Here is a 19,497-nt window from a genome sequence, read left to right as displayed (position 1 = left end):
GAGCCAAAGACAGTGGCTCAATGGCCAGCCAGCATAGCCCTATTAATGAGTCCTCCCAAGGGAGGGACCCTATCTTTTAAAAAAAAATATGGACAGTTCCTGAGAATTAATAATCAGGGTTATCTTTTGACTTACCTAACACAAACACAGATATGCAAACACACACATGCACACACATGAATGCATATACATTTTCACATATTTACACACAGGCACTTATTCACCCAAACACATAAGCACACACACATGCATTGTACACACTGACACATACATACTTGCACATGCTCACATATACCACACATACTCATATGCACACACACACACACAAAGAGAGACACATGAATGTGCATAGATATATGCATTCAGGCACAGGCACAGGCACACACATGCATGTACCCATACTACACAGGAATATACACATGTACATACACATGTATACACAGGCACATACACTCACATACATATGCACATACATACACAGGTAATTCACTCTTGAATGCACACAATCACACAAACTCCCATAGACACACACACATACATATATACAACACACTCCCATTGCACTAATAGAAAATAGCTTAAGAGCCTATCCTTGACATCTAGCCTCCTTTCCAAATACATGTTTTTTAGGTTTTAGACTTGCCTAATCAGCTTCTGGAACCATGTAAGTAAATTTATTACAGTAAATCTTTTAATACTTCTTTCTGTTAGCTGTTCCTCTGCCTTCAGTCTGACTGTTACCAATGGTGTCTATCAATTTTCATCATCTCTAGTAATAATTCCAGACAAGCCAGGCCAGTCCTCTCCATGCCTACCCACTCATATCCTCTAGATTCTCTATTCTTCCTCATATTCTATGACTGTGAAGGTCATGCTCCTGCTATAGAATGTAGCACAACTTTAGAACTAATATGTACTCCCTTCCTGTGTAACTCTTCCTCTTTGTTAAATATGTAGGCCATATGTTTTATTAAGGTTGATTTGCTAATGAATAACCTTACATTCTTTTCAGTGTGTATTATAACACTGTTGATGTGGGAGTCCCCTCTGTGTATTGTTTTTCTTGGTTAATGAATAAAGAAACTTCCCTGGCCTACTGATAGGGCAGAACTTAGGTAGGCAGGGAAGACAGAACTGAATGCTGGGAGAAGGAGAGAGTCGGAGAGACGCCATGAATCTGCTGGAGACAAACACTGGGAATTTTACCCAGTAAGCCACTGCCACATGTTGATATATGGATTAATAGAAATTGGTTAAATTAAAATAAGAGATAGCCAATAAGAAGCTAGAGATAATGGGTCAAGCAGTGCTTTAATTAATACAGTTTCTCTGTGGTTATTTTGGGGCTAAGCTAGCTGGGCAGCTGGGATGAACAAGTGGCTTGGCTCTCATTGAAACACACTCTGATCCATAGTCTTTCTATTTTGGAGCTTTAGACTTTAGAAATCAAGTCTCCAGTTGCTTGAATATCATACACAATGCTTAGTCTAATGTTGGACCCATCGTAGACACTTGTACACAACTAATAGTAAATATGCATGGCACAGGTGAGTGCATTTCAAAGAGAAAGATTTATGGGGAAAGAGCTGACTGAAAAAATGGCAGTGGAATTCTAATGTGATCACAGAGAAGTTAAAGTGTGCGATCAGCTATGATGACTGATTTGGAACTCAGCTTACAGTGATGATCACATTATGATAAAAAGCAAACTCTATACTAATTATTAAAAATAATAGAAATTTCTCATTCTGATAAATATTTCTTGAGCACTTTGGAAATTCAACAATTTCAATAAGTGTACATTCTTCCCACACAAAGCTGCCAGACATAGAGGGATCAGGTCTATTTCCTCTTTGTATATGTGTGTATATGTGTGTATATGTGCAGGTGTGCCTGTGGGTACAATACTTGTACTTGTGTGGTAAGAGACCAGAGGAGGACATCATTGTGTATTTTCTTGTCATTCTACATCTTGAAATTATTTCTTTCAAAGTCTCTTACTGAACTGGGAGCTCACCATTTTCTATCTCGGCTAGCTGTTAAGCAAGACTCAGCAATGATCATTTGCCTCTCCTTCTCCCTCAGCCAGCACTGAGGTTACAGGTGCATGTGGTAGCACTGACTTTTTATGTGGAAGCTGCAGATCCTCATAGTAGTGTGGTAAGCACTCCTCCCCTTGGAGTCATTTCCCCAGCCATCGTGTTCTACAGCTTTTGAGTATTCCTTAATGACATCATTAAGCAGAAAGTACCTATGAAGTGGACACCAGGGAGTATGGACCCTTCCTCTGCTAGCTCCTGAGTTTAGTCGTCCCCATCTGCGTACATTACACAGCTATTTAAACAACTGACGGCAATGAGTTTAACTATTGGTAGAGAGAAAACACTCGTTTTCTCTTCTAGTCACAATGACAGTGTCGTCAGGGCGGCAGGAGCAAGGGGATGATTGCCAGCATCTCCATCATCGCATTAGCTGCCAGCAGGAAATCTTAGCTGCTGCAAACTGACATTGACAGCTTTTCTGCTGACAGACTAATAAACTCAGCTTCATGTCCTTCTTTGACAGTGGATGCTTTTATTTCTCTTTTATGTTCTGAACATATATTTACTTAACCAAATGTCTTATTTATCCTAGCATCTTAAAATTGGACACTCCTACAACTATATCTGCTGGAGGATGGTTTACAAGCCTCTTTAAGAATTCATGGTACTTAATGTGGAGAGATTTAAGAGATACACTCTGAATAAAAAACTACAGTCCCAGTCCTTTCAGCCAATTAAAATTGGGAAATTTCTTCATGGTGGTTAAAGAAAGTATAACACTTCCTCTGGGACACACAATACTGTCTTCACTTCCTCCAGGGTAGAGATCATAGGAGGAAGTGTCAATAAGATAAACTTTGCAACTCTATTCTCTCAATGTTATTTTTTTGTACAAACAACTTTCTAAACCTGGTGCTGCTTTTAGGAAATATTCTCAGTGCAAGTCAATGCGTCTAACCTCAAAGAACAAAGAAAAGAGAAATAATTTAATTACAGCAACCATGTGTACATATATAATGTGAGAGGAGTATTGAATAAAATAGAGAATTAACCTGAAAGAGGAAGTAAGACCTAGAATGAAGTGACCAAGTTGAAATAAGGTCAACAGACAGGAATGGAAAGAAGGGCTTGATATGATCAAGTAAAGACTGTGGCTCAGAGTTGCCCTGAAATGATTCAGAAGCCAGAGCCTCCCTTCTGTAGCCCAGCAGAGCTAATATGCATAAATGTAATGAAGAAGGAGTAGGGAGCTGTCTCCTTTGGTAAAACACATGTCATATGGGTACGGTGGTCTGAGTATGATCCCCTGAGCCCAAACAAAAAGAGTATGCCTCGTGGTAGCCATTGTAATCCTAGCACTGGGGAGGCAGAGACATGTGGACCCCTTATAGTCTCTGGGAAGTCAGGTTAGCCTGTTGTCCATTCCCTATCACAAAGAAGGTAGATGGCACCTAAGGAATGGGATCCAAGGTCTCCAGCTTCCAAACAGATGTTACTACCTACATATACAAGTGCACATATACATAAACATTTCAGTTAATTAAAACTAATTCGAAACAACACAGTGATATAGTCAAATAACCTTATGAGAACCACAGAAATTTAACTTCAGAATTATTCCTGGGGCTAGAACACAGTAAAGTAAGCAAAGTAATTGCTCTGCAAGCTCAAGGAACTTTGTTCAGATCTCCAGAACCAACGAAGCCTGACCGTAGCCATACTTAGTCATGTGTGCCTATAACCCAAGTAATGAGGGTGTGGAGACAGATCCTAGGTTTTGGTGGCCATCCAGTCTACATGAAAAAGTGAACTCTAGGTTAAATGAGAGACACAGTCTCAAAGAAAAGTTAGGAAGGGGTCTCTCTCTCTCTCTCTCTCTCTCTCTCTCACACACACACACACACAGAGAGAGAGAAAGAAAAAGAGAGAGATAGGAAGAGACACACACAGAGAGATACACCTCTGTATGCATGGACATGAACACATGCTGAAGTATGCATCAATACACAGACACACTGGTAATTCTCCATAAACAATGGACCCCACCTATAGCGCAATGTAGCCATCCTCTTTCTGGAAGGAGCCACAGTATTCAGGCTTTTGTCCTACTTGATCTTGAAATTCAATGCCCTTAGCTCTCCATTATGAACTGTTCTTCATCTTATTCTTTGTCTTTCTACGAAAAAGAAGGCTCACATTGCTCCTTTTCAAGGTTGCAGTGTGGACAAAATGATGTAAATGCAGCAGGAACCACAGGAAGAGCTATGATCTGACTTGTCAGGGAGATTTCACGCCCACTGACTCATGAATTTATCTCAATAGCAATAGAGGCGGATTCTATTACTTTTTCCTTGAATGAGGCACCAGCAAGGCTCCAATTAGTAGAATAACTTGACACAGGTCACTGAGATGCTGTGTTAAAGAACTTCAACATGTGAAGAAATACTTTTCTGGGTCTTTTCTCTGAACTACAGTCAAGATGACTTACATCTTTCAAAGTGAATAGGCTGGCATTTATTTACTTCATTGACAATTTAACCAAAGGAATCAGTCATAGTTTAAAATAAAATTGATAAACTATTGATCAGTAACAACACTTCTATTTTCCTGCTCACTACTCTTTGATTTTCCCTACTTTAGCTGAAAATCCCCATGATTCACATCTTTGCACTGCTTCAAGGGAAAGATGCAGGAGCTTCAAGTATCCGTGACTCTAGAAAAACAATCTTATTTTTTAGGTTAGCAGAGAGGATAGTGCCAGAGAATCCTCAGTATTTCTTTGAGCTTGCCTCAAAGGAATAATGTGCAAGTGTTGGAGCAAAACATCAGCCATCGTTCTCTGGAGTGTGAACCCACACACATATGTATAGATGTCAGACACATGTACACACAGAGAGAAGACAGACACACTGATAAAAATAAAAAAGAGAAGTGGACAGGGTGCTTGTGACATAGCATGGTGAATCATTATACTCATTCTGAGTCAGGTACCCAGAGAGATTTAAAAGAATCATTCTTAATCAAGCCAATTCATAGCCTACTACTGTGTATTCCTGAAGAATCATAGGGTACAAGAAGTAAGCCAGTTACCTGAGATCCTGGGTGCCAGGCATGCTCTGAGCTGTGTTTGTGTTTCTCCTGATGATGACCACCCTATGCCAAACCCTCAACTAGACTGGGAAATTTAATCAGCAAAGCTGCTGATGTGGGATTTCCCTCTGCATGCTGTGATTACCATTAACGAACAAAGAAACTGTTTGGACCTATAGCAGGACAGATGAACAGAACTAGGTGGAGAAGACTGGCTAAATTCTGGGAGAAAGAAGTGCGGAGTCAGACAGAAGCCATGTAGCCCCTCCAGAGAAAGAAGCTGGAACTTTTCCCTGTAAGCCGAAGCCTCATAGCAATACACAGATTAATACAAATGGGTTAAATCAATATGTAAGAGTTAGCCAATAAGGAGCTAGAGTTAATGGGCCAAGCAGTGATTTAATTAATACAGTTCCTCTGTGATCATTTCGGGACTGGGCAGCCAGGAACCAATAAGTGGCCTCCTAAAGGTTGGAACAAGCTGTTCCAACACTTGGTTGTCTGGGAAACTATCAATCATTAGTGATCCAATAACCATAAGATGTGGTCCTCAACAAGTATGTCAATCATACATTGCCTATTTTATGGAAAATATTCATGAAATTTGATGAACTTGAATCTACAATATATAATCGGTGGAATTTAACATGGAACTATTAGATACTAGATACTAGGTTAGTTGCTTTCTGTGCATTTCTAACCCCAAGAGTAACTGTGTAGAGGACTGTGTTCGAAGGAAGGAGTGGAAGTGGCTGAAGTTAAGATATTGTTTAATGGAGAATGCCACCTCCAACCTTCATCTGCCTGAATCCAAAAGGATGATAAACCTCGCATATTCTGGTTGACAACACCTTTAAGAACCATCAGGATTCACTGAGATGAGTTACATGTTGCCATATATGCAACAGGAATGCAGGCTACCCTGTTTTTCTATGGTCGTATACATGGAACCTGGGATCAAGGGCTGGAAAAGGCAGCGGCTTCTCTCACTATATCATTATCACCCCTAATGGTCAATTAGTGCAACTTCACTTTCTATTCTTTTTTTTTCCTCATTTTTTTATTAAAAATTTCCATCTCCTCCCCTCCTCTTCCCCATTCCCTCCCCTCCCCTCCACCCATACCCCCACTCCCTCTCTCTCCAGGCCAAAGAGCCATCAGGGTTCCCTACACTATGTTAAGTCCAAGGTTCTCCCAACTCCCCCCAGGTCCAGGAAGGTGAGCAACCAAACTGACAAGGGTCACACAGAGCCCATCCATGCTGTAGAGTTCTAGCCCATTGCCATTGTCCTTGGCTTCTCAGTCAACCTCCACCGTCAGCCACATTCAGAGAGTCCGGTTTGGTCTCATAAAGGTGTTGTCAAACAGGATATGCTGCAGCTAAGTCTTCAAAGGGTGGTTCTACCACTCCATAGGGCCAGCTGCCCTGGGATGAGCAAGGGCATGGTGAAATATATGAACTTGCTCAGCCTCAGTATATCGGCATAATTTATTTCCTGTGAAATAAATTTATTTCCCTCATGAGAAGCAATGCTCGGTAGAAGACCACATGTAGGGAATGCATCCTAAAATGACTCTCAGGGAATGACGGTCCTGCATAATCTTTCTATCAGTATAAGTGTGTCTTGTGGCCAACAGAGTACATAGAAGGTAGCGGATGCCACATTCATGACCATACTCCATCATATGAGATTCCTTCTTAAAAGTCATAAGGAATTAAGGAACCATATTTTGAACTATCTAAGGAGAAGCTTCCCATGAGAAGAAATAGTGGATGGCCTCAAGGAGCCAAGGCATTCTCCAATTGATTGCCAATAAAAAGCTGTGTTTACAAACTAACTCTTGGTATTTTCTAGAGAAGAACATAGGCTTCTAATCCTTCAGTAGGCAGCTGAAATACACAATGTCTGTGCTCCTAATCCTCTGAAATGGTGAAATGATAGATAATAAAAGTTACCAACTTGATGATGATCTATCACACAACAGTGGCAACTTCCCCATGACAACAATAACATGACACGCCTCGGGACTCCACACAGAGGTTTTCACAAGGAGAACCTGGTCTCCAGCATCTCTACTTCGGTGAGAGCATTCCATGACAGAAGTAATGCATGTAATGGACTGGCTAATGTCCTGGAGGAGAGGGACATGTCAGAACTGCTACTGAAAGGTGAAACACTCAGCAATGGCTTGGGGGAGTTGATATCTGCATTGCTGAGTTACAGCCAACTAATGATATAGCATACTTTTTGTGTGCCCATTGAACAAGAATAGGCGATAGTGGAAGAATTCCTTCTGATGATTGCCTAATTTGAATAAAACATCATCATTTCAAAGAAAATAAACCTCACATATTGTGTTCAACATGGATACATCTTCCAGAACACTTCTTTTTATGTCTTTAATTGAGTATAAGTGTGTGAGAGTATACCAATGGGGTGTGTGTGTGTGTGTGTGTGTGTGTGTGTATGGATGTTGACATCATGGCACACATGGGAGTTTACAGGACAACCTCAGATATTGACCTTTCCTTCCATCTTACTTAAAACAGCTTATATTTGTTGTTTTTCTGCTGTGTATATTAGGTTAGCTGGTTTGTGAGCTTCCAAAAGTTTCCTATCTCTACCTCTTATTGTTAACCTGTTTTTATGTGGGTTCTGGGGGGTCGAAATTACATTCCTGATTTTTGAGTGGCAGGTAATTTACCCATGGAGCTTTTCCATTAGCCTAGATTAGTTTTTAGTTAAGGGGAACACTTGGGAATTTGCATTTCTTTGACAAGTAGTCTTCCATTGATTGAAATATATGAGAGAAAAAGTTCTCCTTTTCTTGCTCATTGTACACAGTAAATATCAATGTACTCCAAATGATGTGACATCAACAACTGGCTTACCTTCACTTAATTCTCATCTATAAATTTAGTATGATTTCTTGCTTTTATGAGCCAATATTTGTGACTACATTTTGTGATGCTAATCCAATGCAGTCATTTGAAGCTAACGTTCTTGTAACTTCAATGAAATAAACACAAGATGCATAGAGAAAGAGGAAGAAAAGAGCAAAAGGAACAAACCAGCATGCAGGAGATGATGTGGAAGCTGTAAAATGACTGATGTCTTCAAAGGGAGAAAGTCCATCCCTTCTCATGCCTACTTTCTAAGTTTAACTTTATCATACATATCATTCCCTCCCAGCAGGGAGGAAAATAATCTTCAAGGAATCTCTCTTTTTCCTATGAGACTAACAGAGAGAAGGGTCTACAAGAAACTGAGATTTCTATGGGAATTTCATGCAGTGAGATGGAAAGGGCTGAAAGCTTACACAAGTCTGTGTCTCTAGGACAGAGATTTCATCCTGTTCTGATAATTCAGCAAACTGCTTTGCATGAGAGAATGAGACAGGGGTCAAGGTCAGGGCCACATCTCAACTAGGACTGCTTAGCTATGTGAACTGCTGGTTCTCTCCTTAAACCTACTCTTCATGTCGGGACCCTGAAGAAGAATTTCAGGGGTAGCTGGACCTCCTGTTCCTCTTCCTAATGTGGCCACATTGAGCAAGTCTCTCTTCTCTGCTTCTATTGCTTGTCTTTTGAACTGGCCTGTGGGAAATGGGTGGACAACCCTAGCTTGCCAGGCGGGCTCTCAGGCCTCGGACTTTGACCCTAACAGCTCTGGTAACATGTATAGGAAAAGGCCTTTTACACATTGGGTTTGGCTCTGCCTATGGATACAGGGATCTAGAAGAGGTCGTAGAATTTTCCCAATGAATTTGGGGAAACTACTATGCTAAAAAACAAAATCACAAACAAAAACCCCGGGTGACATTAAAGTGTGTTCAGTAAATGTCTTATATGTACATTGTGATCTCTCTTCATGAAGTTACAAGCTTCTCACAGGCAGGCCTGGGGACTTCCCCAGCAGCAGCCTTGCATAAGTGTTAATATTTAATTGAATGAGAATGAAAGGATCTAGCATTTGTTGTTTCTAGGGGCAGAGACTAAAGTCAGTGTGTGCCTCACTTTCCATGTCAGGGGAAGATTTTGAATATTCGGAAAGATTTGCATTCTGATGATACCTAGGAATGACATCATTGTCTCACACCCCCCAATGCCAGTCACCCTTAGACCAGCTATGTCACCCTAGCTGCAGGAACAGATTCATTTCTGCATTGCGTTTTCCTTTGGCTCATTGCAACTTTTCTCCAAGTTTCTTTAACATCCACCTGTTATGGTCAGATCCACAGGGTCTGACTTACCAGCTGTGTGAACAGCACCCCCAAATTTCTTTGTTATGGGGACGGTTTCTGGCATCGCTTCCTTAATTCACTTTTAGCATTTTATCACCACTGCTCTTCTGTCCTTTAAACATGTATTCATCTGACAGAAGGGAACGACACTCTTGACGTTCGGGTACACACATGCCACTGCTCACAAGTGGAGGTAAGGAACACTTTGGGGAGTCAGTTCTCACCTTTGCCCTTGCTGAGATTGAGATGTTTCTGCCTGTGCACAGCCTCTTCCAGACTAACCATTTCTGCCTCAGAAGCTACTGGGAAAGTCTCCCATCCCCCTTCTAATTTTGCTGCAGGTGTGCTAGCATGTTAGAGGCCCCTCCTCCACATTCAGATTTTCTAATGACTCCTCGGACTTAGATTTGGGTTAGCAAGCTTGTGTGGCTAGCATTTTACCTGTGAAGCTGGGTCTCTCTCTGGTCCACCTAGATCTCTTCTCTCCCTGAGTGTGTTTCACTTGTCAAAGCCAAGGAAATGGTTTTGTTGATAATGGATTAGTCTTGCCCAGAGCCCATATATTAAAAAGCTGAATGTGATGGTGTACACTTGTAATTTCAGCTCTGGGGAGGCTGATGTATGTAGAGTCCTGATGTAATTGGCTAGCCACTTTAGCACACTTTAGTTTTAGCCCATTAAGAGGTCAGCCTTACATAACGAGGTAAACCACATAAGTGAGTGACATAGGAAGTTGATTTCTGCTTGCCACATGCATATTCACACATGCTCATCCCCCAAATAAAGACACACACACACACACACACAAAACAACAAAACATAACTTTCAGAATGTACCTTTTATTCCTTTCTCCTTCTTTTCCCTTCCTTTTCTCCTCCCCCATTTTTCTCCTGTTTCCCCTTCTATTCATTTTGTTCCTTCTTTTTTCTCTTCCTTTTTTTCTTGTCTACTTAAAGTTGAGAGCCATCTGCTATTGGCATTGAGGGTAGAGATTGCCAGTATTGATAAGAACAACTATAAAAATGTCAATGTATGAACTAAACCTGAGATAAGGATATGAAAGGTACTTTGAAACAGATCTCTTTGTCAGAATTTCCTCACCATGCACAACCATCCAAATGTGACTAAGAGGCCTGTTTCCCTATAGAGGAACTAGCAAAGCCTCCCTGCTCAGTGATGACCGTGAAGTCTGAGAGCCAGACAGCTTGATATGCTCCCAGTCGATATCCGTCTATTGACTGCTCAAAGTGAGCAGTACTCCATCAGACTTGAAAAAAGAAAGCTGACATCCTTTTGTAAAGCTGAAAAATGACCTGAAAGGCTTTGTTAGGATGTCAGCAATCTACGCTGTGAGGAGATTATAGAAGCCTGAGACGTGATAGAGAGACCCTGAATGCACACCTGTGATAGCCACCAGAGAGAACTTCAGCAGATCAAGGACAACCACTTGATGGGAGGCAGACAGGGGTTGATGTGCAACTGCCCTGTCAGTTAGCAAGCCAGCTCAATATGTAGCAATCATTAAATGCATGGCTACTGAAATCCAGTATTGCTTGAAGGAGCATGTGTCGAATGAGAAAGGACAAATTTAAGGGTCACTCATTCTTCTACCATTCCAGCTATCTGAAAAAAAAATGTGTTCAAGACTCCCCAAGAGTGCAAATGATAATCTCCATTTCAATAAAAGAATGTTTGGCAAAATGATATGGTAAATAGTTTGATCTATTAAGTAATTCTGGAAGGAAAAGGAAAATAAAGTCACAGAAAAGAACTGTGAAGTATACATTATCCTAAGACTTTTGGAGAGTTAGAAGTATGAAGTAATATCTTTTACCCATGAGCTTTGGCTCAGTATCATTTCTAAGGAGTAATCATGTAGATAGTACATCTCATGGGGTTTGGAAGAAAGCTCAATTAGATGTGCTTGCTGTGAACAAGAATAAGCCCTGAATCTGGTCCTGAGAACTCATGCAGAAGTGAAGCAGGAGTGCTGTGTACCTGCAACCCCAGAGCTAGGTGGTAGAGAAACAGGTCTTGGGGCTTTGCTAACCAGCCAGTGCACCCAAAACAGTGAGATCCAGGTTAGGCGAGAGGCCACATCTCAGAGAAAAGAAAGGAGAGAGGAAATGGACAGGTGTAAGCCACTGCCTTCTACAAACACTAGTAAAAGTGAGCACATATGCACACTTACGCTCATACATACATACACACCTATACACATACCACAGAAGCAAACATAGCTGTGGACCATGCTACATATCATTGATTATCCTGCTCCAAACCAAATGACACCCATCACCCCTCCTATCATTAGACTCCCCTTTTCCAAGACAGTTTCATTTCTACTTTCAAGTCACCTTGAAAGTAGAAAGTGTATTAGAAGATCTAATACACTCTAGGATCAACAAATGAGACAGCACGCGTTGAAAACTAAGCATTAGACAAGCCAGATGCCTCAGCCACACCACTCATGGGTATTTACCTAAAGAACCCCAAGTCAGTGTCTCATAAACATGTGCACATCAGTACTGTTTGCAGCGCTTTTCATACTAGCAAGATATGGAACTTTCTTAGGTGTTTGCCAAAGGAGGAGTGGATAAAGAAAATGTAGTTGATAGACATGATAAAACTCTTTTCAGTCCTGAACAGGGATGAAATTATGCCAACTGCAGAAAAATGGACACAGCTCTTTTTCAGATATCTGAGCCCAGCCCTCTTCTCCAATCTCATGACTCTTTTTATCATACTGTCCTCCAGGTCCTGGGATCCTGCACAGGTTCTCCAGAACTGAAGCTTCGCAAATGACCAAGATCAACAGGAAGTAATCTAGACTTCATTGCCAATACTCTGGTTCTATAATCTTACTTCTTGTGGTTTGAATGCATTTTCCTCCTACTGGGGGTGACAGTAGGGCAGTACCAGGTCAATGGAATGTAAGAAGCAACTGCCAACACTCTTTCAATAGAAGCCTTTGAATAACCACACAGGTTTGTTTCCTTACCATGTGATTGCTTTCTTTAGCCATGGCAGCATTTAGATGAGGAGACTTCTGCCATAAAGAGGACAATGAGGAAGAAAGCCTGCCAATGTCTGGGGTGCTTGTGGGCTAGCCGTGTTTTAGTCTGAGTGTAAAATGTCCCCTACACACTCACACTTGAACAGGTGTCCCCTGACTTGTGGTGCTGCTTGGGAAGATTGCAGAATCTTTAAGAGGTGGAGCCTCATCACAGGAAATGATTCTCTAGGGATGGGCCTTGAAGCTATACAGATTTTCCCTATTTTCTATTCACTCTCTGCTTCCTGATTGTGGATACAAAGTGACCTTTCTGGATCTCTGTTCTCTTTGCCTTGCTGTCCCCCCTTGTAGACATATCTTCCTCCTTTGTGATGGAATGTATTCTCTGGAGCTGTAAACCCAAATCAACCCTTTCTCTCTTAAGTTTCTTTTGTCAGAGTGTTTTTACCAAAGCAATGGGAAAATGAATAAGTCATACATTCATACATTGTGCCTCTTGCTACTTGTGGCATTGTTATATAATATATATATATACATATATATATATGTATATATATATATATATATATATATTAGTTACCTGTCTCAACAGTATGACTGAAACCATCAAGACAATGCCATTTGTCCCACAGCTCCCCTAGCACCATCTCTCTTCTACTTTAGCATCTGTCTAACTTCACTTTCTTTGTCCTAACCTCATAAACCACAATTTTCCCTGCATGATTTAGTATTTGAGATATAACATCCTATTGGATAATTCATGCTAAAGGAATAAACAATGCCCACACCACACTGAAGAGTCATGGTCCCCACACTGCATTCCTTGCGCTGTGCCCATTCACTGTGGGCATACTGCATGTGTACTCACAGTCGTGACAGGTGGCGCCCGTGTAACCAGTGTCACTGCAGTTGCAGTCGAAGGTGGTCCAGGATTGGACACAGTGTCCTCCATGTTCACAGTAGTTTGGCAAGCACCTAATGGGAGATAATGCATAATAAACAAAATAAACCAAGGCAATAGAAACAGAGTGAAGCAAAAAGTTTGGGAGCAACACTGAAAAACAGATTTGCTAAAGTCCTATAACTGTCAGAATTAAATATAAAAGCCATACAGATCTTCCGGCACTTCTGGGGAGTGGGGATCTCAGAGCTGAATTCTACCTCTAGTAGGAGCGTAAAGCTGTTGCACAGGGCTAAACAGAAGTGGAAGCACTCTGTTGAAGGCTGTGTTTATTGTGGTGCACCATGCAGAAGGGTGGTTACTTTACATTTGAAAGTGTGGAGGCTTTTGAAAGGAAATGAAGAAAGTAGCAGTCATGGAGGTTACTGTCTGTGCTTCTCTTTGGAAACAGCCAGGAAGCTATCTTAAGCACAGAAACAGAACCAGGTTTAAAGATTAATGTCTTCCCTGTAATTAACATGCAAAAAAATTCTACTGTTTCAGAAAGTGCCCAAACAATCCTGAAGACCTTTACTAAGTATGCCAAGTCAATATAGTGTCCTTTTAACAAAATCTGAGTAAGACACGCCACTTCCCCACCTCCCACTCACCCCATCGCCCTCTAAACCTTGTGGTGATAGCACTGTTTGGACCAGTCTGCCTGCACTTTTTTCGTCTTTTGTATCTTGCCATTACCTTCCTTCTGGACATCTCCTTTTTGTTTTTTTTTTTTTTGTTTTTTTTTTATTTTTTTCTCATGTTGTAGGTCTGTGTGCATGTTTGCATGTGTACCACACCCATGCATTCCCGATGCTGAAAGAAGCCTAAAACAGTTGTTGGTTGGATACCCTGGAAGTGAAGTTACAGATGGTACTGTGTGCCACCATGTGAGTGTTGGGAACTGAACCAGTTTCCTCTACAAGAACAGAACACACTTTTAACTGCTGAGTCAACTCTCCAGACCAACTTCTGGATGTTTCTTACCCTGAGCTCAGCTTTCTCAAGACTTCCGTGAAGCTACTTAGTCTTTCACTCTATCCTACCCCGCCCCACCCATGACATGCCTGTTGCAGGCAACCAACAAAGTGTTTATTTTTAAGTTTCCTTTACACATACATTTATTTACTTACTTATTTAGTGTGTGTAAATGTGGTGGCAAGGGGCACGTGCCATGAGGGAGGTGAGGACACCAGAATACAACTGGAGGGAGTCAATTTCTACCTTCCACCATGTGGAACTCTCTATAGAGTTCAACTCAGACTGCCAGCATGGACAGCAAACACCTTTACCATGTGTACCACCTACTGCCTCCACAAAGCACTTGCTTTTTTAACAACAGAAAGATAAGCAAAGAAATGTAAGCAATGTTTTTTCTATGCTTCTTTTAGTTATGATGCCAAGATAGTTACAAATAGCCTGATTTTTGTGGTTTATACTATGGAAAGCAAGATCCCAACATCTGTTATGGTCATGACTTCATGCATATGAAGAATGTCAAAGATAAACGGATAAAGCTCTGGTGACCTGCCACACACAGCACAGCAATAGATGGACGGAGTCTGGATAACAAGTGCACATTTGGTTTCGCTTGTCCTCAAGACCTCTTTTCATTTCCATACCCTCCGAGGACTACTGTAAAGTGTGTTGCATTCTGTGAGATATACTAAGAAATCTACAGGAAAATAAAGATTTCATGCAGTTTGGCTGGATTTGAGACTCTGTTACTTTGAAGTAACAGAATTTTAATTTTTTTCCTAGGAAATCCTCCAAGGTTGTGGAAGAAATAAATAGCTTAACCAGTAAAGTACTTGCCTTATAGACGTGGAGACCTGAGCTCAGTTACACAGAATCCATGTATATGATGGTGCATGCTTGTAATGCCAGTGTTGAGGAGGCACAGGGAGCCAAATGCCTTGTACTCACAGGCTGTCTAATATAGTCAGTTTGGTGAGTTCCAGATCAGTGAAAGATCCTCATTCAAGGATCCTCATGCAAGGTCAATGGTGCCTGAAGAACAACACCCAAAGGTTTCTGCTGCCCTCCACATGCACAGGCACACACAAGTGTCTCAGTACCTACATCAACACAAAAACCTAGAAGTAAAGTAGGCACACACACACACACAGAGAGAGAGAGAGAGAGAGAGAGAGAGAGAGAGAGAGAGAGAATTCTATCTTTATATAAAGACAGCAAACCACAATTTTCCTATAGTATATGCATTATGTTGTCAGTGCTATATTCTTCATATCCAATGTAGATATGGAGGGAGAAGGCTTGGGGGAAGCTGTGACAAATAGTGGCCTCTTTGAGCATAACTTTAATAAGCCTCCCACAGACCTTGCACTAGTGCTAATAAGCTCAATTTAGCACTGAAAATGTAGGCTACAGAGTCATTTGTCTATGGTCACTGAAAGAATCAATGATGTATTTCTGGAAGGGAAAATATATTTTGGAAATGGAAAAATCTAATATTCTTAGAATAAGGAGAAAAATGAGTGAGAACATGCTGAGTTGCTTTCCAGCGAGGTGCATTTGGGACCAGTGCACAGAGATTAGAAAAGGTCATCTCAACACATACACTCAATATCAGATTTATAAACACAATTTGCTTATTGAAGAAGGCTGTTTTATGAGCATGATTTACAGATCAGAAAATACTCATATTAATATTCTTTTTTTTCCTTCTCTCAGCTTTGCACAAACTCAGTGTTTTTGAACAGAAACCATCCTAGAGATGAAAGGGGAAATAAACAGCATGTGTGGATGCTGGTAGTCTCAGGCACAAGGCTATTAATTCAAATTGTCTTGAAGGGTGGTTGGGGAGGTATCTCAGTGGGTAGCGCAAGTGTGAAGAATTGAGTTCAAATCCCTGATAACCACATCATAGTAAAGATAGACAGGCCACCAGTGATCTTTGTATCCAGGAGGCACAGACAGGTAATCCCCAGAGCAAGTTGACAAGCTGGAAAATAAAAGCCAATGGTGGTGTTGAGTGGGAAATTCTGACTCTGGAAACAAGGTAGAAGTCAATAAGGGAAGATATCTTATGTCACCTCTGATCTCCACGTGCACTCTCAACTAAAACAAGGTCAATCCACACACAACATTCACAGCTGTCGCCTCCCCAACTCTCTCTCTCTCTCTCTCTCTCTCTCTCTCTCTCTCTCTCTCACACACACACACACACACACACACATACACACACAATTGTAAAAGTTCCAGACAGATGTGACTGTCCAGTCAATATAAATATATAAACTTTCTTGGCTTTGCAAGAGTCCAGACAAGCTAAAAGAGTGGCATCTTACTTACAGAATATGGCAGGTATATCAGGAGACATCTTGTCTACTTGTAAGATCAGGGTATAAAAGAGTTTAAAGAGGTAACAAGAAGAGCTCAAAGAAAGCCTAAGATATGGAAGAGGAAGAAAATCAATAATGATAAAAAGAAAAAATATGATAACTCAAATATAACTTCCCAATTCAATTATTTTCTGGGGCCAGAGAGATGGCTCTGTCTCTAGTTGGGAAAGCGTGAGGACCTGATATTGAGTCCCAGAACACAGGTAAAAAAGCAATATAGGCCACATGTGTCCATAATGTAACCTCTAGGGAGGTAGAGACAAGCAGTCTCCTGGTGTTTACTGGCCTTCTAGTGCATAGGCCCATTTCGTTGCCAGTGATCAGGGGAGTTCTCCATATGTAATTTGCCTTTGACAGGGCCTGGCAAATGTTTGATGTGGGAATTCCCTCTGTATGCTATGATTACCATTAACAAATAAAGAAGACTGGCTTGGCCTGACAGGGTAGAATAGAGATAGGAGGGGAAACCTAAACTGAATGCTGGGAGAGAGAAGGTGGGGTCAGGGAGAAGCCATGTAGCCTTGATGGAGCCAGATGCCAGAACTTTGCCTGTGAGCCACTGCCACATGGCAATACACAGATTAATAGAAATGGGTTAAATTAATATGTAAGAGTTAGCCAATAAGAAGCTAGAGCTAATGGGCCAAACAGTGATTTAAATAATATAGGTTTTTTATGGTTATTTTGGTTCTGAGCGGCTGGGATGAATTAGTGGCCTCCTCCTGCAGATGGTTAGTCTGGGTGAAAGGATTATGAATACAAAAGAATTTAAGATAGTTCAGGAAAATGCAGCTTGCCAGTTTATTCAAACTTTGGAAAAGTTCAAAGAAGAAATATAAAATTTTGTGTTTTCTCTTAAAATCATATTGCATGATCAAAACTAGTGGGTGGTTACATACCAGTAAAGTCCAAGCTTATGTCTTGATTGCTGTGTTTCCTCTTGAATTGCAGACTTATATTTCAGCTTCCTAATGGTCAGCACCACAGAAGACTCTCAACCTTTAAACAACTACACCTGACTCACATATCTGTTGCTGACCTCTGCTTCTAGGGTCCCTCCAGAACTTTCCCTGTCACCTCTAACAATCACAAGTTTCCTATCAATTTAGCACAAGTCAGAGTCATTTCAGAAGACAGAACTTCAATTGAGAAAATTCCTCAAACTGTCTTGTAGGTAAGTCAGTGGTGTATTTTCTCAGTAAATGATTGATATGGAAGGGTTCAGCACACTGTAGACTCTTCTACCTTTTGGAAAGGGCTCCTGGATTATAGGAAGAAAAATCAGATGGAGAAATCCTTGTGAAGCAAGGCAGTAAGCAGAATTCCCTTACGGTCTTTGCCTCTACTACCATTCCTGCCTCCTAGTTCCTACCCTGCTTGAGTTCCTGCCTTGGATTCCTTCAGTGGACTGCAACCAATAAACCAACTAAATCCATTCCTCCCCAGGTTGCCTTTGGTTATTGTGTTCTTCTGCAGCAAGAGAAAAGAAAATACAACACTTTTTGATAGCTGCAGCCTCCTTACCTCAAAGTCATTACTGGTGATGTGAACAACAAGTCCTACAAATCCTACTCTCTGTACCTCTGGAGACTGCTTGATCAGACCACTTTTCCTGACTCCCATGATGCTAGGCTGGTATGAATCACTAGGATCTCTCACATGAATAGCTGATGTTATCAGAGAACTTACACACTTGACATTCCTGCTTATTTACTACTCAAAGACAGAAGATGCATTATTGACTTGAAGGACAAGACATTCCAATCATCTTCAGCAGATCTGTGTTCTTTAGCCAAACAATGTTGAAAATGACAAATGGGTTCCTAGTGACCTATACTGTACTCACTTAACTCTTCAAACACCTATATTTGTTATATCTTTTCTATGTCCTCTCCAGCCCTGTTAACATCCTGGCTGTCCCTAAAGTATATTGGGGATGTTCCATTGTCACACTAGGAATGATTGCTGCTGCACAGGAAATTCTTCTAGATATCTAGACCCATTCCTGACCTTCTTCTGTCTGCCCATGTGTTACCTTTTCAGTGAGGACTCTACCATATTGTTATTTAAAATTGTAATGTGTTACCACTGACTACCTCCAGTCTTCTTTCACTGCCCCATTTTTGTTCCTTAAAACTACTTTTGGGCTGAATATTTGTTGTTTATTTAGTGGTTTATTTTTATCTTTAATTGTGTGTGTGTGGGTGTGTGTGTGTGTGTGTGTGTGTGTGTATTTGGGCATGAGTGTAGTTGCCTGTTGAGAAGCAAGAATAGGGTGCAGCATCCCTTGGCTGGTTAGTTACAGGGAGTTGTGTGTTGTTTCATATACATACTGGGAAGAGCAGCAAGAAGTCTTAACTTCTGAGCCATCTCTCTACTTCCTTCACTTCCTTTTGTTTGTTTTTTATCATTTCTTTTCTCCACTTTCCTCCTTCCCATCTCACTCTGTGCAAGTACATATGGATGCATGTGAATGTGAACAAACACATGTGGAGAGGAAATGGTGATAACCTTAACTGCTGATCTTCCATAGGTGCTGTCAGTTGTGAGCTGTTTGTTTTTCTACTTTTCAATCTCTCTATGCCCTCCATTGAATGTGATGTAGGATTCCCCTCTGCATGCTTTGATATGTTTTATTACCATTGGTTGATAAAGAAGCTACTTTGGCCTATGGCAGGACAAAATAAAGCCAGGTGGGGAAATAAGGACAGAGATAGAGAGAGAGGATAGGCAAAGTCGAAGAGACACTATGTAGCTGCTGAAGTTGAAGGACGCCAGAACCTTACTGGTAAGCCACATCC

At 41.1% G+C, this 19,497-nt stretch overlaps 1 protein-coding gene across 1 annotated transcript in view; it reads right to left on the bottom strand.

Annotated features, from left to right (window-relative positions):
- Cntnap5 (contactin associated protein family member 5) overlaps window positions 1–19,497 on the bottom strand; it is a 954,245-nt gene that overhangs the window by 365,005 nt on the left and 569,743 nt on the right. Inside the window, 1 exon segment of the mRNA XM_042054039.1 lies at window positions 13,263–13,369. Within this exon segment, the coding sequence (XP_041909973.1) occupies window positions 13,263–13,369 (107 nt within the window).

Source organism: Arvicola amphibius, chromosome 12 (assembly GCF_903992535.2).
Source record: "Arvicola amphibius chromosome 12, mArvAmp1.2, whole genome shotgun sequence".
NCBI classification, from domain to species: domain Eukaryota; kingdom Metazoa; phylum Chordata; class Mammalia; order Rodentia; family Cricetidae; genus Arvicola; species Arvicola amphibius.
This window is presented reverse-complemented; position numbering and strand designations above follow the sequence as displayed.